The sequence below is a fragment of the Acanthopagrus latus genome, chromosome 13 (assembly GCF_904848185.1).
Source record: "Acanthopagrus latus isolate v.2019 chromosome 13, fAcaLat1.1, whole genome shotgun sequence".
Classification (NCBI taxonomy): domain Eukaryota; kingdom Metazoa; phylum Chordata; class Actinopteri; order Spariformes; family Sparidae; genus Acanthopagrus; species Acanthopagrus latus.
The window spans coordinates 4,102,754-4,126,708 of NC_051051.1; the positions used below are offsets into that span (position 1 = coordinate 4,102,754).

Genomic DNA, 23,955 nt, shown 5'->3' on the forward strand with positions numbered 1-23,955 from the left:
CGTTAGCTTAGAAATAGACGTCCGTCCTCCAACACAACAGAAGTTCTGCAGAACACCTTTAAAATGAAAACCTCATCAGAACCAACTAACTTTGAGACGAGGGAAACAGAAGCACAGATGTTAACTTATTTTCAGGTTTTAGGGCTCGTTCCTGAACGAACGCGTGCTGAAGTCACACCCCTTCAGTTGGACCTCATGGGACCTTATTTCGTAACAAGTGATTGTAGAGAGACAAATATTTATTTGATCCTGCTTGAACCATGTCATGAATCACACATATGATGTTTGTCAATTTAAAAAGATCATTTTTTCAAGTCAAGAAAGTCATCTATGTTTGTGTTAAACCACTCAGTGAACTACGTCGTCTCGCTCAACACTGCCGTGGCCGCCATCTGCACAGAAAAGCTTCTAACAAAAGATAAAAACCACAATAAATCTGCTCATATTGGCGACTGCAGTTACGGAGAGGTTAACGTGTTGTTTCTGCGAGATGCTAATACACAGGAGACGACGTCACTGACGCGACTGTTGGGTGTGTCGTCTTTATACGTATTTAAGTCTTATGTTTTACAACAAACTGCGTCTTTCTCATCTCATTCACACACAATTCAAACGGGATCAAAAACACAAAGTTGAGGGGGGAATAGAAAAGGGGGCGTGGCTTCAGCTCTACTAGACTTTTAGCCTAGTTTAGATTGTTTCTGTTCCCCCAAATGAAAACAACCATTAACCCAGAGTTCTAATATTACAGCGTGTGTGTGTGTGTGTGTGTGTGTTTAATCTCCTCATCGTCCTCTATGTCTATCAGCATCTAGACTACAGCAATAAAAAAAAAATAAAAAAATACAAATAAAATCCAACCAGCAGCCCACAACACACCTACAGGCATCTCCGAGTCTTAACACCTTTTCCGTCTCCTTCTTCCCTCAGCTGACAGCAGGTCATGTGTGCAGGTGGGCTGATGACGATAATGAGCAAATTATGATCATTCAGTGTTTGAGGCGGTCATTTCATCCCGGACTCCTGATGCGCAGTCAGTCAGTCAGGAGGAACCAGCCGTGCGTGTAGCGCGGTGTGTGAACGTCTCCTCCCCTGTTTCTGCAGTGTTACTGCTTTTTTTCTCCTCTCCTCTCCGCTCATCGTTTTTTTTGTGCCAATGCTGCCCACCGCCAGAGTAAGAGACAAGACTTTCCATTTGCATAACACCAACACTCCTCTCTTTCTTTCTGTTCTTTTCCATCCCTTTCCTTGCTTGATATCCATCTTGTCCTGATCCGTGTGCTTTTTCTGCGTCCTCTCTAAATCCCTCTCCATTCATTCACGCCTACTCTCATGTGCGGTCCTGTTTTTTTGGAGGGGGGGGGGTTCTGTGCGCAGACAGAAGAAACAAGAAGAGAGATTGAGTGTCTTTCTCACTCAGTTTCATCCCTCAGATTGACAGTTTGACTGACTGAGACGAGCGGGACGAGGAGAGACTCAGTAATCTAATTTATTTATTTATTTTTACGCATCAACAATCGCACGTCGCCTGGAGAGGATGAAGCTGGAAACGCATTGTGGAAGAAAGAAAGGTGTCGCCTCGGTGTGAAGAAGAAGAAGAAGAGGAAGAAGAAGAGGGGGTCTGATAACTAATCCCCACAGTGTTAAGTTTGCTGAGGTAGGGTAACCTGTCGGGAGGGGGGGAGAATACCGGAGGAGCACCGGTGGAAAAGCTACGCGTCATCTCCAAAGACAGGCAGCGCAACAAGCCAACACCATTACGCCAGCCAGTGTGGATGGCACACGGGGTTGTCTTCTTCTTCTTCTTCTGTTGATCTGGTGCAGGGGGCAGCCACGCTGAGAACAGAGTCCAGCTGAGATCCAGGGCTTTTCTTTTTCCTGTGAGTATCTGTAGGACTGCTGTGCGCACACCGAACGGACCCGTCATGCTCAGCCTACTGATGGGATAATCGGCTTTTTTTTTCTTCTTCTTCTTTTTCTCCCCATCTCTCCCTCTTCGCTCTTGCATCTGTTAAACATTTTCACTTGTCTCCTGTGTGCAACAGTGATGTCTCACCTTAGTGTTTCTACTCTCTCTGCTTCTGCTCCCCAACATATCCGGATTTTAATGAGCTTCTTAGAAAACTCTCTCCTGCTGAATCTGTTCTGCTGGTTTTCATGCTGATTATGGAAACTCTCCTTTTTTTTCTTCTACAGAGCGATATGAAAGATAAGTTCATCTCCTGAGGCCACAACTTCCAACCCAGCACCGACATCTGAACCCAGGTGAGTGCTGCACTTTGGGTGGAACATATTTACCAAGAGATGAAGTGTATTCCTGCATGAGCATCTTTGTTTTCTTCTCCCTCCATTGTGTTGAGGCTCTGCAGACAGAAAAAAAAAGCTTTTCATTTCTGGCTTTCAATTGTGTCTTTTTCAAAACACAAGGTCTCAAAGAAGTCGTGTCACCAGTCGGTGTCTGTTTACACGTCGTCTCTGCTTCACTTTCCCCTCTTGTTTGGTATTTTTATGACTTTTTTTTAATTCCCAAGACGGCAAAGAAATGACATTTATGATGAGTCTCATTACAAGTTGAGTCTGCCATCATTTGAAACAAACAAACAAACAAAAAAAAACTCCTCCATCGCTCATAAAACGAGAGAGTGCTGCCATCAAAGTGTGACTCATTATGTACAAGTGTTTACTTGCCAACCTGAGACCTCTGCTTACCAAACAGGGATTAAATCCTCATAATTCTGTGTGGGTCAGGTTATTCTTTTAAAGATTTTCTGGATGAAGTTTGAGAATCATGAAAGGTTAAATGACAAACTGCGAGATGGTAAAAAGAGGCATCCTGTTGGGTTTTTAATCAAGATATTCGTTTTGAAGATCAGCAGAGAATCTGATTTTTTTTTTTTGTCCCAGCTGGAGGTTTTGCATCCTTGGAATCTATTAAATGTCTTTTGATATGACTCAAAGATTTGCATATTATCACAGGAAGGTGAACGTTTATTTTGCCTTTGTTTGGTGTGTATCTTGTATTCCTCAGGGAAACAAGTACCGTTAAGTTCGGTTAAGCTTGTTGCCCCCCTGCTGATTTTGAGAGAGGAATGTACGTAAGCACGTACGCGAGAACATAAAAAATATGCAGTCAGCTCTCGTCTCTATAGTATTGACAAAAAAAACCATGTTTTATTCCTGTATTCCCACCAGTTGGAGAGCTCGCGTTTACCATAGAAACGTCACCCACTCAAAATTTGTGCAGGGTTGTGTGCCAGAGAAGGCAATATCATATCATATCATATCATATCATATCATATCATATCATATCATATCATATCATATCATGTTGTCACAGTGTGGTCAAATATTCGATCCTCTCTAAATTACATCAAGTGTACGATCATCTACTTGTTTTTTAAGAGCTTCAAACCAGTGGCGGAAGCAGGATGTTTGAGTGGAAGGGCTGAGAAAATAAAAAAATGGAGCACCACATGTGTGCAACGGCATCCAAGAGGCGTTAGCAGCATCGTTTCGAATAAATCCTCCCCTCAAACTCCCTGCAGAGAAATCATTATCATTATTTGGATTAATCGATTACATTTTAGGGCATTTAGGAGACGACTTACAAGTAATTCATACACTGATGGCGGTGATGGATGTCAGGTGCAGTTTGGGGTTCAGTATCTTGCCCAAGGTAACTTCAACATGCAGCCCAGGGGAATCGAACCAACGACCTTCTGATAACAAGACGCTGGTTCTGCCCAGTGAGCCTCGCCGCCACATTGGAAACAGCTGCCTCTTTCCAAGAAGTAAACTAAATCTATCTACGGGTGCCTGGAAAGCTCAATAATCAGCTTGATGAGTTTAATAACAAGATGCTGGCTCTTGTAAGTAATTGTCGAGTATTCTGATTATCGATTAATCAGCTTGAGTAGGAAAGAAAAAAGCTAAATTGTCTGATTCCAGCAGCTTAAATTTGTCCGACTGTGTGCAAACAGGACATTTAAGAACATCATCTTGAGCTTTCATCCACAATTTTCGGCGTTTTTCCGACCAAACAACTTTCAGATCGATGAGGAAAAAAAACATCCAACAATGGACGAACCGACATATCCAACAAGGGTCACGTTTCTCTTCTATTGCTGTGATCCGAACGTCAGTATTCGCTGACCTTGCTTGATGTTTTTCTCAGATCTGATCAGCAGACAGGTTGCATGAAGCTGGTGCGCAAAATCAATCTGTCATTTATTTTCTAAAACCAAAACACGACAGCTTAATTTCTTCATCGGCGCTGCGCTGCCTCACCATCAAACGTAGCCTCGATTGAGCAGCTCGGAGGGAAGATTGCAGCTTTTTTTTTTTTTCCCTCTCTTGCTGCATGTCAATGAGAGCATGTGCTGTACGTAAAGCATTGTCAAATCTCCTCCGGCTGGAGGTAGGCAACCCACTTTTTGAGATGGAGATGGGTCTTAAAATTTTAATTAGGAAGCACCCGATTACACTCCTTGGCGTTTTTTTTCTTTTTTTCCCCTCTCTCCCTCCCCACCGTTCACACCGATGCAGATGTTGATCCTCTGGACAGCCTCGACGCTGCACTCTCGCCCAAGATGTTGATGGCCGTGCTGCTGCCAAGAAGAAAACCACTGTGAAATTATTTTAAGTTGTCCCCTGACATAGTTTAAACAGCTTACGTAAGAGGAAAAAAAAAAGGGTTTACTACATTTCTTTTAAAGCATTAAAACAATATATTGAGGAGATTGAGAGGCGTGCTGAGCTTCCACGAGAGAGCAGGATTGTTTTTCTCCTTTGAATAATCTTATAGTATTTATATCAGTTGGTCTGGGCTTTCTAAGAACAACTGTTCTTCTTTTGTTATGCACGTTGTCAGAGAAGATTATTTTTGGACTCCTACCTAACCTCACAGTACCGGGTGGACTGAGTCACCTTTTCCCTCAATACTACAGGTGCAGAGGGTTACGTTTCTACTGCCGCTTCACACAGAATGACCACATTACGTGTGTGGGAGTGTGACAGGGTAGTTCAATGCCAATGACTCAACTATTAGTAGGTGCCAATATTTCTGGCTTTCCAAACCTCGGAACGAGCAAACTGTTGGATCCCACATCATTTACATACAAAAGAGTTACGACTGCGAGGACTTTTGTGATGTAAACCTTTGCTTGTGGAGGTTATTTCAAGAGCATCTGACGTAGTTAATGTGACGATCTCATCCTCCACACGAATTTGTTTTTCTCTTTTCTCTTTCAGAGGCTTGTGTTAGACCTCCACATGTGATGTGGATTGAACTCCGGCATCAGGAGACTCCGAGCACCGTCCCGCCGCCATGTTTCTGCCCAAGCGCATCTTGAATCTCACGCCATCTTTCACACCATGTATGTTCATGTCCGTCCTGCTGGTTCTGCTCCCAGGAGTCACCCATTTCTCCCAGGGCAGCGCCAGCCACGACGATGCCAACAGCACGCCGGGCAACTGCTCCAGCGAAGGCAACTGCTCCGATGGCGTGGTGCTGCCCATGTGGAACCCCCAGAACCCCGCGGTGGGTGACAAGGTGGCGCGCGCCATTGTTTACTTTGCGGCCCTCATCTACATGTTCCTGGGAATGTCCATCATCGCAGACCGCTTCATGTCGTCCATCGAGGTGATCACCTCTCAGGAAAAGGAGATCACCATCAAGAAGCCCAACGGTGAGACGACGACGACAACCGTGCGCATCTGGAATGAGACGGTATCTAACCTGACCCTGATGGCCCTGGGCTCGTCGGCGCCGGAGATCCTGCTGTCCGTCATTGAAGTGGTCGGCCATAATTTTGAGGCTGGAGCTTTGGGCCCCAGCACCATTGTGGGCAGTGCCGCGTTCAACATGTTCATCATCATCGCGATCTGCGTCTACGTGGTGCCAGAGAATGAAACCCGCAAGATAAAGCACCTGCGGGTGTTCTTCGTCACCGCCGCCTGGAGCATGTTCGCCTACGTCTGGCTGTATCTCATCCTGTCAGTGTTCTCACCCGGAGAGGTGCAAGTTTGGGAGGCCGTCCTCACTTTCTTCTTCTTCCCTCTCTGTGTGCTGCAAGCTTGGATTGCGGATCGCCGCCTGCTCTTCTACAAGTACGTCCATAAGCGCTACCGTGCCGACAAGACCCGAGGCATCATCATCGAGTCAGAGGGAGACGCCATGTTCACCAAAATGGACTTGGAAATGGACGGCCAGGGTGTGAACTCCCACACTCATCCCAAAGAGGCTTTGGATGGGATGCTGGAAGGAGTGGAGGAAGGCGGAGGGATGAGCGCAGAGCAAGACCAAGAAGAAGAAGCCAGACGGGAGATGGCTCGCACGCTGAAGGATTTAAAACAGAGGCACCCGGAGAAGGACATGGAGCAGCTGATCGAGATGGCCAACTACCAAGTGCTGGTCCAACAGCAGAAGAGTCGCGCTTTCTATCGCATTCAAGCCACGCGCATGATGATCGGAGCCGGGAACATCTTGAAGAAGCATGCCGCCGACCAGGCCAGGAAGGTGGTGAGCTGTCACGAAGCCAGCGGTCAAGAGGAGGATCCCAACACCATCTACCTGCAGTTCGAGCACTCTCACTACCAGTGTTTCGAGAACTGTGGCTCACTCAAGCTGGCGGTGACGAGGCATGGAGGGGAAAGCGGCTGCACTGTGAAGGTAAGACGAAGTAATAATAGGAATACGGTAAACACTCAGGGTCAATTTAAAAATCATCCTTCAGCAGCTTGAGGTGTTGAGAACATTAATAATTCAGACTTTTATTTTTCACTCCATCCATTGAATATTTTATAAAGCCTCGTTCTCTGTTTGTGGCCCACAGGTAGATTACCGCACGGAGGATGCGACTGCTAATGCCGGATCAGACTACGAGTTCGCGGAGGGTACTCTGGTCTTCAAGCCCGGCGAGACGACGAAAGAGTTCACCGTCGGTGTCATCGATGATGACATTTTTGAAGAGGATGAGCACTTCTACGTTCGCCTTAGTAATCCACGCATCGTGCACCGAGCTGAGGTCTCGGTCCTGGAGCCGAGCTCCATCACCTCCAGCAACAGTACGGTAGGCCTCTCCCCCCACGTCCCTCCAAAGGCGGCCCTGGGGAGCGCTCACACCGCCACGGTTACCATCTACGATGACGACCACGCTGGCATTTTTACATTTGAGAGTAACTCCATGAGGGTGAGCGAGAGCATCGGCAACATGCAGGTGAAGGTTCACCGGACGTCCGGGGCGAGGGGGAAGGTGGCGGTGCCCTACCACACCGTCGAGAGCACCGCCAAGGCAGGGGAGGACTACGAGGAGGTGTCGGGCAAGCTGGAGTTCCAGAACGATGAGACCATGTGAGTGACGCATCTTCTTCCTCTTCTTCTTCTTCGATGTTGTGTCTTGTTGCTGCTTCTCATCACTTGATCAAACATCACAGCCCACACGCTGTTATGTTAAATAGTCCTTCTAGATTACAGTACGTTATCTATTCTGATAAAGATAAAAGGACTATTTTCATGAGTCATAGATACGTTCACAGCGAGAAGTTTAGATCTGACGTGGGAGGATTAGAGGATATAATTGTGAGGCAGATAATGAAACATTGCGGCTGATGTAAAAAGGAGGAGAAGAAGAAGAAGAAGAAGAAGAAGAAGAAGAAGCTGCTTTCTGTGAATGAATTAACATGAAGCCATCTGGGAAATCTTTGGAGGTTATATGGGAGTTCATTGTCATGCAGAGCAAATGAGAACTCCAGAGCAGAAAACAAAGGGGAGTGTAGGTTAGCGGGAAACGCTGGAGGAAATAAAATAAGACAGGTGACACGCACAGCAGCACGGAGGGGGTGAGGGCTGAGCAGCGGCTGAAACAGGCGCATGTGATGAAGCCTGCGTGATAATCTTCAACAAAAGGATTCATGGATGCACCAGCGGAGAGAAGCAGATAAAAAAGAGAGAGAAAGCGGTGAAAGTGCGATGTGTTTCTCTTGAACGCCGTGTTGAAGGTTCGGTAGGATGACGAGTGCGCTTGTAGTGTTTGTTTTTTTTATGAACCTGGCAATTATCAACAGCAGCGTTTTGATATTTTTTTTTAGCTTTGAAAAAAAGAAAATGCCCGCAACCGTATCAAGCGCATCGCAGAACGATTCACAGCGAGCAGAGGACAAAACAAAAGGAATAAAAATGTGTCAGATGAATCCGTCTGTGCGAGGAGGATTTCAGGGCTTCGTGTGGAGGCGTATTGTGTAGGTCGGCTTGAGTGGGAGGAGAGGCAGGTGAATACATGGTGTCAAAGAGAACGCAGATCTCCCTATTTGTCTTTTTGTGCAGTGCAGGTGCGATTTGAATATATTTGTCCGTGTTTGTCAGCGCGGTTGAGCACGTTTATCTGCACCTTCGTCTGAGTGTTTCTTGTGTGTGCGTCTAACCCACTTTAAACCCACATCAAACAAAATGTTGCTCCGAAGGGGGAAAACTGGAAAGAGCTCCTTGAGCATCCAGTGTAATTAAAGGGAGTGAAGAGGGGTTAAAGGAGTCCCAAAAGTTCTCAGCGTAGCGCCAGCAGCTACAGAAGATGCAGTTAATGAGACGGCGGTGTACAGTGAAACAATGTGAACTGAGAGGCTGGCAGCTCGTGTCTGCATTCATACGGAGAGACTCGAGCATTCGATAAAATCCCTCACCTACCAGAGCCAAGACTCTGCTCATCTGACCGTAACGAGCTGACAGGAACACAAGCATCTGCACACTTTATATTATCTGGAGTCATGCTTCCCCCAGACAGTCGGCATCCACGCAGGAAGGGAAGGACGGACTGTGGCGATACGGCAGAGTGGCACAGTCTGCCAGCACAGAACCGGAGAAAACCCAAACATAGCGGAAAAAATGCCAAAGCTGTCTTCAGCTGCTGCGGCGCTGCTTTGAATAACAAGGACTCAGTGGCTCAATGTGTATGAGATTTGGTTTAAAATATTAGAAAAAAAAAATACTGAAATCATAAATAGAATGTGAAAAGGCAATGCTAACCAGCTAGCCGCGGTCATGACAAGGCATTTCTTCTAGCTCCTGTGCTAGCGGTGTAAACGCCAATACTCCGTCCGTCTAGCTGCACTGCTAGTCGTGCTAACACGCTAACAACATGTTAACAACAGTCATTATAAATGATGTAAACAGACTAGCAGTTAGCAGCTTCTCCGGTGATATGTTTGTCCTTATTTGTTGGGTGTTTGAATTCAACAGACGCCCACAGTTCTCACACGCTGCACCTTTAAAAGCAAAAATATCCCAGACTTGATTTATTTATTTATTTTTCTCTTCTGGCACCCCGTCAGTGATTCAGTCCGATGTACATCGACCTGGACATCTTTTCGTTTAATTGTGATCACATTATTCATTATCAAAAACTAGCAATCAACAATTTTGCTTGCGTAGCCAAACATCTCGTAAATGTGACAAGACATAAACGTAGCAAGCTAGCTAATATTACTTAAGTTCAACAGCAGAAAGTCCAGCTCAGCATCTGTCTTTAAGACTTTTATTTCCTGAAATTCTTGCATTAGAGATTTAAGCCCAATCCTAATACACCTCTTGCCTCAACCATTAAGCCCTACCCCTCTATTTTGCACTTCATTCCCAGGAACAGGGTGTCCAGATTCTTGTCAGTGCTAAATGGCCGTAAAACAGACATTAAGTCACATTTTTATCGCTCATTTGTGCTTATCAACTCCATATTTTTTAGGTATTTAATGTTATGTGACGCCCGAAATGTATTTGAAGTCAAGCAGCTGAGTTGCTGCACTTGGCACCGTTTAGCTCGCTGTGCTAACTACAGCAGCAGTTTACTACAGACAGTTTACAGCAGTTAGCCATTAGTTTAGCAATAATTAATGGCCGTTGTGTCGGTCAGGAGTATCTGTAAATCAGCAGAGCGGCCGCAGCACTTACACTCACCAGTCGACCATCGGTATGAATTTGAAGCTGCAGAATAAAAAGGTTGCTTTAAAGTCAAATGCAGGAGGAGCACTCTGATCTGGAGTGAAGGAGATTTGACTTGGATCTGGAGTCACAGTTGACGGGTCCAGTTTGGGTCAAGTCACAGCAGCTTACTTATCTTTTTGGCCAGCTGAAATTTTTTTAATCTGCGACACCTGCTGCCAGAAGGTCAGAGAAGAAGACGTTTTTTATCGTGGAAGACGGCAGCACTCATCTCGACTCGACTCACATAGATGTTTATCAAAGTTTGTGTCAAGTCATTGAAGCCAAAGTTTTCCAACTGAGGAGAAGTCTTTTCTAAAAGATGACATTCTGTTCGTGCTCGACGCTGCTCGGATGCTCGAGTCGGACTGAATTTTTCATGAGGTTGTTTAATTTGGAGGGCTCAGTCGGTCCTGTTAAAGACGGAGCCGAAACCCCCATCAGCGTGCCTTTTTGAGCTGTCATCTGACAAGCTTTTTCAGCTTTTGGTAGGTGCGTATCTGTGTATGTATTCGTGTTTTCCGAGCAGCTGAGCTTGCAAACGCTCCGTGTTAAATGTGTGTCTCTGCTCCGTGGTGCTCAGCAGGCTGCCAAAGTTCATCCCTCAAAAAAACAGAGCTGGCTTTTCTTACCCGAGTGTTTCCCTGGGCGCTCGGGACAAAGAGCTGACACTCGGCAGCAGGCCTCCAGGCAGCCCGATGTGTGTGTGTGTTTGTCACAGCGTCTCTGGCTTTGTGTGTCTTTGTGTCTGTGTTGCATCTTGCCTATCGATGTTTGAGAATGCAGAGGAGCCAGAGGAGGAGGAAAGGCAAGTTTGTAAAGCTTCTGACGTGGAGCCAGGAAGAAACGGTTTTAAATTCCAGGCGTGCAGTTAAAATAATAATTCACCATCTCAGCTCTGCACTGCAGTAAATAGATTATGATGTACAGACACAAACCTCAGAGCCAAAATAAACAGGCTTGACACAGAGAACCATTTTACATTTCAGTGTGCTCGGATTAGAGGAAGAAGATCTGCACAGACCCTTTGATGCTTCCTCCTGTATCTGTTTTTGTTTAGCGCCTCTAAATGTGTGGCACTAAACACACCAGTTGAGGCTGAGGTGGAGAACGGGGGCAGTTACATAAGCAAAGATAAAAAAAAAAAAAAAAGAGATGTGAGGAGATCACCGGGAAGAAATAGGGGAAATCAATACCTTGATATTCTTTATTTCTCACTCTTAATGCAGTCCGGGATCAGTAACACGCTGAACTTCCTCGCAAAACATGGATGAAAGCGGAGCGGCAGAGAAAAGGTCCGACACAGATGAGATGCTCCCTGTTGTGAAAAAACATCCAATCTCGTATTTAATCATCATGTCTCGTTGTATCTCTTGATATTATTAGGCTGTTGCTTTTTAGCCAGCGGTGTGTCTCTGGGGAAGGAAGCGTCTGTCACTTGTGTTGGTCCCACACTTGGGTCCAGACTGAAATAACTCAGCAACTACTGGATGGATATTGTGCCGATAGATTTGTTCCTGACTCTCCCCTCTAGCGCCCCAAGCAGGTCGAAGGTTTGGATCTGTACACTTCAAACCTTTTAGATCGGATCAGCACAAACATTTTACCGCTGTCGCTCTCACATCTCTGTGGGTCTCCAGGCAGGAGCACACCGGCCCAAACGCTGGACGTCTGAAACATTCGGGGAGACTCAGACGAGCTCGGGAACAAATCTGTTCGGTGTGTCTAAGCGCTGTGTGTGGGCGGGGCAGAAGTGACGATGGTCTGCACTCCATTCCATCATTTCTTGTTTTCATGAGACTTACTGCATCTCTTGCAAACGCAGAACGTACACGCTGCTGTGTAGTTAGCAGTAGTCGAGGCGCTATGTAACCAAACTCTTGGGTTCGGCTAACTGGGCAGGTCAAGTGTCAGCATGTCATACTGGATTAATGGATCCTTCACAGGACTCTGATGGGGGTGATGAGAGTTTGAATACCAGGTACAGTCAGATTTTTTCACTGGGATTTGATTTAAGACTCGGTGAAGTTATTTTCTTCAGGTGTTTTTAATAAAATATTCAGTTGCAGTTTGGTTTAGGCAAAAAAAAACTACTTGGTTAGGTTCAGGAGAAGATCCAGGGACATGAAATAAATCTGTTTGAAGATATAATCAGGAACATGACACTGACTGACGCAGGACGTAAGGTGTTGTGAAATATGTTTACGAGGTGAATCCCTAACTACCTGGAGACGTGAGAGCTTCAATCATAGGTTCAAACCCCGGCTCCTTGTCTTGCCTACTGCACATTTGGCCAATCACAGCGTGAAAATGGACTCAAATGTGATTATCACTCTCAGAAATGGACATGTTCGGACGCTCTTCAACCATCTGATGCTCAGTCTGAGGTCGCTGGTTGCCTCTTCAGTCTTGTTGTGCTATTTATTGCTTTTCCTCTCATCTCACTCGTCTCCTCCTCCCCCCTCGGCGCTCATTAGTTCAGATATCATTAAGCAGCCGTTCGCGGCTAGTTGCCACACAATATCTGCAAGTTATCACAGATAAGATCGTATATCATTATTAGTGTCGAAAAGCTTTTGTGCTATATAAATATCCTGTAAATAATAATAATAATACTTAATATTTTATCCTCTGTTGTGATGGGAAACATATCTCTGGGTGCTGCTGCTGCTTTTCTTCCCTCGCAGTCAGTCTGGTAGATCCAATACTTTGCTCAAGGACACTTCAGCAAGGCAAATACATGCTGGCACACAGGTTTGATCTATAGCTCTGTATCTGAAAGGCAGTGAGGACATTTGACACTCTGTCAAGCACGTATGCGTTCACTCACTCACTCTTCCCAGCTGGCTTTCGTGTCTTTTTTTTCCTTGTCAGGGCTCTCAGGAGGGCTGGAGAATATCCCAGCAACAGAGACTCTCTCCCAGGGTGAACAAAAAAAAAAAAAAAATCACTCGCACTCATACCTGTAGACAGTCAGGAGCCTCCGTTTCTCATGACTTACTGGACCGACTTCTGCCTGTGGGAGGAAACCGGAGCATCCTTAACAAACCAACGCAGGATGTGGAGGAGAGGGAAACTCCAAATGAAAAAAGGGTCACAGCTGCCTGGTCCTTTTTTTAAAATTATTTCTAGGAGGTGACAGTCTCACCTGCGCCTTTTCTTAGCTTTTATATAACAGGTTAATCCGAGTTAATGAAACCTACACTTCCTCTGCAGTCACCAGGCAGCGAGACACTGACGCCTTCTCCATTTTTATTCTGACGTTAAAAGAGCCAGCCAGACTTTTCTTCAGCGTATTCCACGCACGCAGCAGATATTAGCATTGTTTCAGGTGGAACAGCGATCAGATAATACAGTCCACGCCTTCACACTCGTGCGTGACGGATACGATATCACGGTGTCTCAGAAACTGTCCCAGGAATGGAGCTGGCGGGCAGCACACAGCGAGGTGTGATGAGCAGCAAAAACGAGGACTTTTCTGTCTTGATAGAATCTTGTAATGAGAGTTTACATTGACCTGCAGAGATACGGAGGGCTCAGGAGGCAGAACCGGGTGGTGCTGATAACCCGATTCTTTACCAGAAGACCATTTTTAAACTCACATGCAGGGGAAACAAACACATGCAACCCATGAAACCGTCAACATTTGTAAAGGATAGCAATATCAATATGGTTCGAACAGAAACTCCCCCAAAACTCTTCGTTTTCACATTTGTGTTTGTGTAATAAAACACAAAAAAACATGCAGGATGCCTTCTAAAGTCCTGTCTGACGCTCTAACTTTCAAAAAAGATAACGTACCAACTGGAACACTCCTTCTACAAGAGCTTATCAACATGGCCGCTCTGGCTGCCAGCTAGCAGTGAGCTAACGTTACCCACACAAACAGCTCACTCGTCTCTGCTGACCGCTCTGCCGGTCCGGATTGTTCGGCTGCAGGAGGTTCTGGTGGCCAAAGGTTTTTTACTTTTGGTCGGAGCCATGCAAGCTGTTCTTCTCTTTTCTTCAGTCTTTACGCTAAGCTAAGCCAGCAGAGTGCTCAGGCTAGTTTTGTAGTTGGGAATAAAACTAGTTTTTTAACTAGTCTGTTAGCTCGTTAGCAAGTAGCTAGTGATCTTGGTCTGAGAAGCCACGTGGAAGTATTGTTGTAAAGTTTAAAAAGGGGTTCTGTGGAAACTTCTGTGTTGTGCTGGAAGCCGTCGTTAATTTACGTTAGCGGACTCCATTTTTTAAATTAACGTTAGCTAATGTCGCTCTCTGAAAGGGGTAAAAAACAAGCTACTCCACAACATACAGCATCACGTCCTTTGGACTGTCGTAGTCTTTTTTTTTTTTTTTTAAATAAAAGTTTTAATAAGACCTTCAACCTTTTAGCAGGTCGTGTTAAAGCCAAAGACATTAGTAGTTGGAGGCGGAGCGTGCTCTCCCTCCTCATCACCACACTTTCACTCCTTTTGTCTTCTTCCTCTTTCTCTTTTCGTCACCGGGAGCACCGGGTTTGGTAGCTTTCCCTGCTCCAGCATTGCCAGTAAACAGAAGCATCCTGCGTTCACACATTAATGAGCAGCAGGAGGAGGAGGAGGGACATGAGGTCACTAACCAAACACTCTAAATGAAGATAAAATGCTCGATGATGAGGCGCTTTACTTTTCTACGAATCAGATTCTTCAGCTTCCCAGGCAGCTGCTCGTTAGCGGCGATTCAACCAGGTCGCTTGTTAATCTCACTTCAGTCGTCTCTCTGTCGCCGAGTTTTGATTTATTCCCTCTCTGTGTTGTTATCACCCACCTTCTGTCTGAAACGAGTGCAAATGAGCATCAGACTCAGAGGTTGAGCTCTAAATTGCCACCTAATCAGCCTAATTCAGTCTCTGAATCGACTCCCCTGCTGCCACTGCTTGTTTTTGTTTTTTTTTTGACAGCGTTTCATTTCTGGCTTCTTCTTCTTCTTCTTCTTCTTCAGGTTTCTCTGGAAATGTAAATGTTTGCGAGCGGCTGCATCCGTCTTGATGCGCTCAAAAGCAGGACGTTCAGTATCTGCCCGAAGTGTGATTTAATATCAAAAGTGTCTGCTGCTGCTGCTGCTGCTGCCTGAACGCGGTCCATAGCAACTGGAACCATCACACTTTATTTTAAGGCTTTAAAAAGGGAAACTTACTTGTGTTCCCGCACATATCGCACTTCAAACACCATCTCGTTTTAAAAAAGATAAACTATTTTGCGCCCATCGTAAGAAGAGGACTCTAGGCTAAACTGCGATTCCCTTTTTTTTTTGTTTTATCCCCCCCTCATCCTCCTCCTCCTCGCTCCCACAGGCATGACTCTCCCTGACATTAGACAGCCGATGACGCGCCATTTCGTGTATTAAAATAAACTTCTTCTCTTCTTGCGAGCGAAAGAGCTCTGCCTGCATGTTGTTGAATCCTGAGTGTATAAGTGTAGACAGAAATAGACAGCCACCCACATATCATTAGGGAGATGGAGAGAGAGAGAGTGAGGCAGAGAAAGACTGGCGGTGACAGCGGAGGAGAACGAAGCAGGGTTGAGGCAAATATGTCGGTCAGAGCTCCGACACCGCCGTCCTGCAGGGGCGCCTCAGATCTGAAGGGGCGCCTCGACTTTAAAGCGTCTCCCTTTAACCTGCCTGCATTCACACACAGGGAGCCGCGTTAATTTCCACGGAGAAACCAGATAATATTCCCTGTGACTTCTAACTTGGAGTGTGTGGGAGGGGTGTGGGCTACTTCACTCCTCATCTCTTGTGCTCTAATGGAATTAATGGTGTAGAGGGAGTCCGCCCTCTTGTGGGGTGCAGGGAAATATATATATATATATTTAATGTTTTTTTTAATTTTTTGCTGTACTACATTTGTAAATCTGTTTTTTTTTAAAAGATCTCCAGCTTCCATCTGCTTATCTAACAGCCCTGATTCATTGTGTAGGCAGGCTACCTCTTGGCTACGCTGTTTTTTTAAGCCGCTCTCGCCGGTCGCCCGGGATCTATTTTGTGATTTAATTCCAGGTTTACTCATATTGGAAAAGCTACCAATGTGCTGACACGAGTTGATTCATCCATCTCTCTTTCCAACCCGTCATCCTCTCCTCTCTCTGTTGTTCCTTCACCCCTTTTCCAGGAAGCTGCTGAACGTGAAGATCATCGATGACGAGGAGTACGAGAAGAACAAGTGTTTCATGATCGTGTTGGAGGAGCCCATCCTGCTGGAGGTGGGACAGCGACACGGTGAGCTGAGGACACAGACGCCTGATTATTCTCTTTCCCGGCTCAAAAAAAAACAAACAAAAAAAATACATATTGCATCGCTTCCACTCTCCACTTTATGTTTTATTTAAATTCTTGTGCAAAAGCAGTTTGTATCCATTGAAAGAAACTCATCGGGATTAGATCGGATGCTTGTGGTCCCTCCGGTGTGTGTGACGCCCTTTAAAATATCTTGGGATGAAATAATTAAATCAAGATTGGAGCTAAAAGGGAAAAAAAAAGGGCCTAATTGAGTTAATGTTCTGTATTTCTTCACACAGCTGCAGATTAATCATATTTTCTTAAAAGTACTTTGACAACATTACAAAAGGAAAATAAAAGTATGATTTCAGATTTGGTATTTTGTCTCCCTCCCTAAGTGTTACGCCTCCTTGGCCCATATAAATCCAAGCTTTTATTATTATTATTTATATCAGTATTCATATGAGGGGCACCCTGAGCATTTTGTAATCAGATTCTGATAACAAGCATGACTTTATCTGTCACAGCGACACGATAATCAAACTGGTCACGCAGCACGTTTTTTTGGATGCAAACGTACAAAAAGCTTGTTTTAAAAAAAACTACCTGAAATCTTGTAAAATTAATCCTGATGTCACCTGTGAACTTTTACCAGGAGACACCAACGACAACAAGACGAAGATGGAGCCGGAGGACGTGTCAAAGATGGGCTGCCCCTGTCTGGGCGAGCACACCAAGCTGGAGGTCGTCATCGAGGAGTCGTATGAATTCAAGGTAAAACTTTAATTACACGCAGTTTGTGGAGCGGCCAACGCGACATCATCATTATCCCCCAGTGGGGAGCGTTGTTTCAGTACGCTACACTAATTAGAGCTGCAGGAAGGGAGGCTGTTCGAGGGACGAGGGCACAAAAACGATCTGTGCAACCCCGACACTTTGTAGTAAAACACACAGGGAACTATTAACTGTTTAATAATTTAGAGGCAACTAAAGGTCGACTTACTTTACAGCATGCAGCGCAGCCTCGTCTCCCACAGGGGGCGTCCACGGTTGAACTCGTGCAGCGTTCGTGGTCAAAGATCAAAACACACGACCAATATTAGTCACATCACAATATTTTGGGGTTTGAATGTAAGACATGAATATTTAAGCTAACAAGGAATGTGTAATAAATTATTAGTGCCGTGCTCGTCAGGAGAAGCTCTGCCAGTGGAGTCATTCACTCGTCACTTGTCATCAAGTTTAAAATCGTCTCACTTAGCCGCACTGCAGCTTTTTGTAGGGATACAACGCTGATTATTTTTTGCACTTCATGTCTGTAAAAGTCAAAGGTTTTGGTTTTTGAGAGACAGATCAAAACAGAAACGCTCAAAATCGATGCAGCCGAGGCCGAGATATCCCCGAGCCATGTTTCCCCACAGCACAGCTCAAGGATGTCTATCTGAACACGCTGCCTGCCTCTTAAATATCCATGTATTTTAAAAGGCTGCAGCCGCTGTAACCTCCCCAGTTTTTTCTGGAGCGCAGGCTTGAGATAACACTGATAACATCACTGTGACAAGACTCCCGTCAGACCCACCGACGACGACGACATTTTCCAATTTTGTGCGGTAATCTTCTCTCTAAACTGAAATGTTGGTCGGGTGCCCCTTTAAGACCAATTCTAAGCCGTAATGTGATATTGCACTGATACTCTGGGCTCCAGTTTCATGTGCTGATACTTGCAGCTCTTCTTTCTGCGCTGGTGTGAGGCAGCTTTATGCTGGCTGCGTGCCTTTTCATCCTGAGGGATCGTGGGGTTTTGTGCTCCCCTGCATCTGTTGTGGTGACTCATTGTGCACCAGTGGCGGGAGGAGGGACACATTTGATCGTATCTCGAAGTATCATTATGTAAGAATGTATTATTTTTGTGGTTTGGCGGCCCGACCTGGCATAAATATGCCCAGAAATGACCAGAAACTTCAAATATTGCATACTTGGCCTCGCCTCTTCCCTTTTGCATGGGTCCTCTTCTCTTCTTAGCTTCCACCATCAGCATCTGGTCAGGGGGAGTCAGTTAGCTGCATGGCTAACTGAGCTAACTGAGCTAATTGAGCTAACGGCCACTACAGTTAGCAGCCGGAGCAGCAAGTAGAGCATCTGTCCATCAGGAGAGTTGAAGTAGAGCAGCTGAAAGGACATCGACGGGAAAACCAGAAGACATTTTCTCCACAAAATATGATCCGATTTCAAAGATTTAGTTGGTGATGTGTGACTTGGTGCCGTGACTTCTTGCAGGATGTTGCGCCCAAGTCAGTCGGTGCAAGTGAGCGTTGCATTAAAAGTTTATTTTTGCCGTCGGTGTCTCTGCAGAGCACGGTGGACAAGCTGATCAAGAAGACGAACCTGGCGCTGGTGGTGGGGAGCAGCAGCTGGAGGGAGCAGTTTGTTAGCGCCGTCACTGTCAGTGCAGGTGAGTCGCGGCATCCTGAGATGTCTCATCAGTTCATCCCTCTGTGACCGGACTGGAGGAAGATTGAGCCTGCAGCCCGATCTGGATCCCACCAGCTGCGTCTCACCAGCTCAGCTGTCGAGCTGCTTCTCCTTCTTTTTTTTTCTTTATAAACTTCCTTTTAATAAAATGCCTTCGTTTGACATTGACTGAATTTTTAAAAAAGCCTGAGTTAACCAGTAACGAATGAAAAAGCTCACACAAACTCAGCCTGCAGCCTTTTTTAATCCAGGTTCATAAAAAGTGCACGATGTGGTGAATTCCTCTTGTGGCTCACCCGCTAAATTAATGGCTCTGAAGAATTTAGGTAGATGCACCAAGTATGGTGAACCCTTTTTAATTTGCCCTTTCGAAAAGCCGCTCGCTTAGCTTCGTGAACCTTTTATACATGCACCGGAGCACAAAGCATTTTTGGCTAACAGCTGCCTCAGAAACACCAGAGATGTGTCGATTTACGCTCATTTCTCTCATTTTTTCTCTCTGCGGTTGCGTTCAGATGTTCATGCAGAGAAGCGTGTTATATATATATAAATAGAAAGGACGCTTCCGGCCCGTATGCATGTCTCATACAGTGAGTCATCGCTATATTTACAGATTAAATGTAATGATTTGAAAAGGTTAGCTCCCACACACTCGTCAAGTGGCGTAAATGCAGCCGTCTGAGATGTTGTCCAAGTTGGTGTAAAAGTATTGTTGTGGTTTGTGCGCCTTTTTAAATGAACTGAGATGATACTTGAGCATCTGATTCTCTGAAACAAGGCTCACATTCGGCTTTCTTTCCTCAGGATGTCAGCGGAGGAGGGCCTACACTCATGTTTTCTGTCTGTTCCAGGCGACGACGACGAGGAAGAGAGCGGAGAGGAGCGCCTGCCGTCCTGCTTCGATTACATCATGCACTTCCTGACAGTTTTCTGGAAAGTCCTCTTCGCTTTCGTCCCGCCCACCGAGTACTGGAACGGTTGGGCCTGCTTCTTCGTGTCCATCTCCCTTATCGGCGTGCTGACAGCCGTGACCGGGGACCTGGCCTCTCACTTCGGCTGCACCGTCGGTCTCAAAGACTCCGTCACCGCCGTGGTGTTCGTGGCCCTCGGCACCTCTGTTCCAGGTGGGCGTCTGTCGGACGAGCCCTGAGATTCCTCTGGGTTTTTTTTTTGTTTTTTTTTTGCTCGTGCGGTGGAAGCAGCTGCTTGGGGAGACTTGTGTAACCTCAGCTTCAACCTGTGCTGTCAGTGAATCTCCCCAGAGCTTCTGCCCCGAGCATTAACACGTTGTAAACTAAAGAGAGCGCTGTCTCAATTGTTTGTTTTCTCTCTGTGCTGCCTAATTGTATTCCCACTTCACGGAGGGCTCTGAACAATGCCACAGAGATACACAAATGAGAATATGAAAATGAGTTCTTCACAGTTCGTAGCCCCACACGAACACATTCTCTCCTTTAAGTGTGCAGATGTGTTGTGCCTCACATGAATAAGTTAGAGGTTGATGATCAGGAGCATCCACAGGTCGGGGGGGCGTATCAGAGGACATGCGTTCACACTGGTGGGCAGAGAGCATACGAGGTCGGAGGAAAGGAAACGTGACAGGAAACAGGAAAGTGAGATGACGAATGAGATGAAAGGAAAGAAATGAACAAATGAAGTGAACTACCAAGAGTGAAGGGCGTCAGAGGAGGAGCTTCAGCCGCTGTTATGTTTTTATTATCATCTCTAAATCTCTTAAATGTTACTGCAGCGCTACCGTTACATTAGCTGATCCAACTGGGCTCCTGATAACTACATGAGGTTATTACATTTATTCAATAAAGAGCAGTGAAAGCGCAGAACCCCTTAAGTCATTGTTGGTGGGTTAATGTTATATTCATCTAGATATTTTTAGATGTGTTGGATTTGAAGTTAATTGCTCTGTAAAATGTAAGCAAATGTGTATTTTGAACCCGAAAACAGTCTATATATCAAAAGGACTGTGCCACAAAGCCATTATGAAAAGATCATCAAATGAATTTTTTATACTTTTAGCTTTTTAATATCTTCAAATATGTGAACCGGATGAAATTACAAATGTGCACATGATCTTTCTCATGCTAGTTGATCCAGATAAAAGCCCCAGTCCATGAAGCTAAAAGGAACCAGAATACAGGAAATGGCGTCATTTAAAAATGACAATTTGCCGTTTCGCAGAAGGTTACATGTCAAGACTGTTTATTGATTGGACAGTCTGGGCTCGTTACCTGGTCAGAGTCGAGCCAGCTAACGTGTCACCATGATTGACAGCTTGCTGCTCGACCCACCGAACAACAAACCCAACAATCGTCTCCAGCTGCCTTTAGCTTAGGGAGCAACAAAGCACATATATTAGTCTTGATTTACAAATTTGCCTAACTCTACATCAGAAAGCAAATACGAAAGTGTATTTCTCTGTGTGTCACACTCACTGGCTGTTAAAAAAAACACTGCAGAAGGAGCCCGGGTGATGTCACCCATATGTTTCTGGAGAGCCGAATGTAAATCTCGATGTGGGCGGATCCGGTCGTTGCCATCTTGGCGCCGCCTGACTCTGCTTAACTGCAGCTAATCCAAAAGCGGGCAAAGAGATGAAGCGTGGGTGGAGCTGAGGTGAGCCGAATGAAGCCTGGCCACTAGAAAACACGTCCACCTAGCTGGAAGCCGCCAAGCTAGCGTGCTAGCTTCATTCGCACGGCTAAAGAGATGCTAATTCCACCTAGCGTCGTCTGTTGAGTCTCTGGTGAGTGCTAACTTTAGTCAGAGGCTGAAGTGAACCCGGAACAGAACAGCAGGCACCAGCTGGCAGACCGGAACCAACTGAATACCCCCCGTGCCTCACTGTGGTGGTCGCTAATGACATAAAAAGCCCTCTCTAAAGCCAGTGGTTTGTTTTGTCCATTCTGGGCTACTGTAGAAACATGGCCATCACATTTTAAAGATGTTTGACACCTTCATGTTCATGTATGTTTTATAAACCCTGATGTCTGTGTTGTTGTTTCATTAACTTCTCTCCTTCCTCCGCAGACACGTTTGCGAGTAAAGTGGCGGCCATCCAGGATCAATACGCCGACGCCTCCATCGGCAACGTGACGGGCAGCAACGCGGTGAACGTCTTCCTGGGCATCGGCGTGGCGTGGACCATCGCGTCCGTTTACTGGCACACCAAGGGCAAGGTGTTCAAGGTGGACCCGGGCTCGCTGGCCTTCTCCGTCACCGTCTTCACCATCATGGCGCTGGTGTGCGTGCTGGTGCTGCTCTACCGCCGGCGTCCCAGCGTGTCGGGCGGGGAGCTCGGGGGCCCACGGACACCCAAGCTGATCACCTTCACTATGTTCCTCTGCCTCTGGTTCGTCTACATCCTGTTGTCGTCGCTGGAGGCGTACTGCCACATGCCTGGCTTCTGAGACTGAGGACGGCGCACAGACACGACTCCTCTCCTGGTTTTTACAGTCTACCGAATGTGTTTTCTCTCTGTTTTTTGTCTATTTTCACAACAAACAAAAAAAAAAGGTTTATAACTATTTGTATCATTAGTTATTATTGATACCGCACAATATCTGAAAATTGTCAGACGTTGGAACTTTGCTGCCACCCTCCCACACTATGCTGTGAAGTTTAGCTTTAGCCACTGAAATTGAACCTCTTTCTCAGCTCTTCTTCCTTTTTGGGTTTTCTTCCTTTTGTTCCACGGGACATTTATCTAAATCATTGCTAATCGGCGTCCATACTTTCTGTCACTTAACACGTTAAACAAAACAAAAAAACAAAACAAAAAAAAAAAAACCTTCTGGCATCACGTGTCCTCTGTGTGTGGACAACTATTTGAGTTATTCAGTGTGAAGGAAAGCACAAGATTAAAAGACGGTGGTGCATGGGGCGACATTATACTCGACATTTACACGGAATCGAAAAAGGCTGAGGTGACGTGTTACAAAAACATATACGTGTGTTGATATTTATTACTCGATCTATACATTAATTATTCATTGTGCATCACGTAGAAGATGAACATCGTGCGTGGGAGTTTTGTGAACGAGTAGGTGTGTTTAATTTCTTGCACGTTAATCAGATTTAAGAGTTTTCTTGGTAATTTTTTTTATTATTATTATTTTTTTTAAAGAAAAAAGTACTGTATGTAATATTTTTGACATGGCTGTTGACGTGTTGACGTGTTCCCGTACATGTGAATCACAGCTGTGACATGATATTTTCACTGCCTGGTCCCTTTTTTTCCACCCCACGACGCTTTTTTCTCAGTCGGTATCACGTTCGACACAGCTGGGGTTAAAAAAAAAAAAGACTTCTTTCTCTTTAGTTTTTTTTTTTTACATAATGGAGCAGAGTGCCAATTTTAACTTGTACAATGATGAATTAACTCTTGAACACATTTATGATTTTTGTGTGTGTGTGTGTGTGTGTGTGTGTGTGTGTGATACTCTGCCCTTCAGCACAAATTTGGCGAAAGGCAACTGTGTCGCTGGTCTGAGCGCGGACACGATAACAAACACCAGTTTTTCTAAATCTGTCATTCTGACACTGTGACATTTTCTTTTTTTTCCCAACATCACTTTTAGAGAAAAAGCACAGCAGGAGAGCCGAAAGTGGGGAGAGGGGGGGGAGGGGCCACTTCCACAGACGACCGACTGTACGAAAGGTTATTAGGTCGCGATCGGATCAGAGCACAATCACCGGCGAACAGGTGATCCATCGTGTTTTGGATGTGCTAAAAAAAAAAGAAACAAAAAAAAAAGAGAAGACGTGTATTTCAGTATTTCCTGAGTGTCTCCTTTGTGTCGCACAGCAGTTGTTGATATGAAGTTTTGTTTTTATTTAACCTAGAAAAATCTTGTAGAGCCATATTTATTGTAACAGTATTACAGTAGAGGTATTTATATGATTCATTTTAGTTTTATTGATATGCACGTTTAATGTATTAAAAGAAAAAAAAAAAGTGGAAATAAATGTTGCTGATTTATGATGCCGAAAGTTGTCGTCTTAATTCTGTTCGCGTGACCTCAAACTGATTGAACTGCTGGATGGTTGAAAAGTGAACAAACACCTGAGCAAAACACACAAAAACAGGATGTTCTGATGATAAAACGCAACCCACGGCAACAACTCTCAGTCCTCAGACGAGTAGCAACAATACTGCTCACAAGTTAAAGGATAAGTTCACCCAGAAATGAGAATTCGGTCATTATCTTACTCACCCTCATGCTGATGGAAAGTCCGGTTAAGTTTCATTTCTGCAGCAT

The 23,955-nt window shown here is 45.3% G+C and overlaps 1 protein-coding gene across 5 annotated transcripts; it reads left to right on the plus strand.

Moving 5' to 3' along the window:
- The first annotated feature begins 1,018 nt into the window (after positions 1-1,018).
- Positions 1,019-23,680, plus strand: slc8a4a (solute carrier family 8 member 4a). Of its 5 annotated transcripts, none has more exons than XM_037120056.1 (9): positions 1,019-1,174; positions 2,197-2,265; positions 5,251-6,670; positions 6,834-7,351; positions 16,101-16,207; positions 16,863-16,981; positions 18,560-18,659; positions 19,531-19,803; positions 21,725-23,680. In XM_037120056.1, exons 3-9 carry the CDS (start codon positions 5,327-5,329, stop codon positions 22,102-22,104), a joined length of 2,841 nt encoding a protein of 946 aa, XP_036975951.1. In that variant the 5' UTR covers positions 1,019-1,174; positions 2,197-2,265; positions 5,251-5,326; the 3' UTR covers positions 22,105-23,680. The 5 variants fall into 5 exon arrangements, with proteins under 5 accessions (XP_036975951.1, XP_036975952.1, XP_036975954.1 ...); XM_037120057.1 differs by lacking the exon at positions 1,019-1,174 and adding an exon at positions 1,210-1,880; XM_037120059.1 differs by lacking the exons at positions 1,019-1,174; positions 2,197-2,265; positions 5,251-6,670; positions 6,834-7,351 and adding an exon at positions 7,975-7,998.
- Positions 23,681-23,955: the final 275 nt, after the last annotated feature.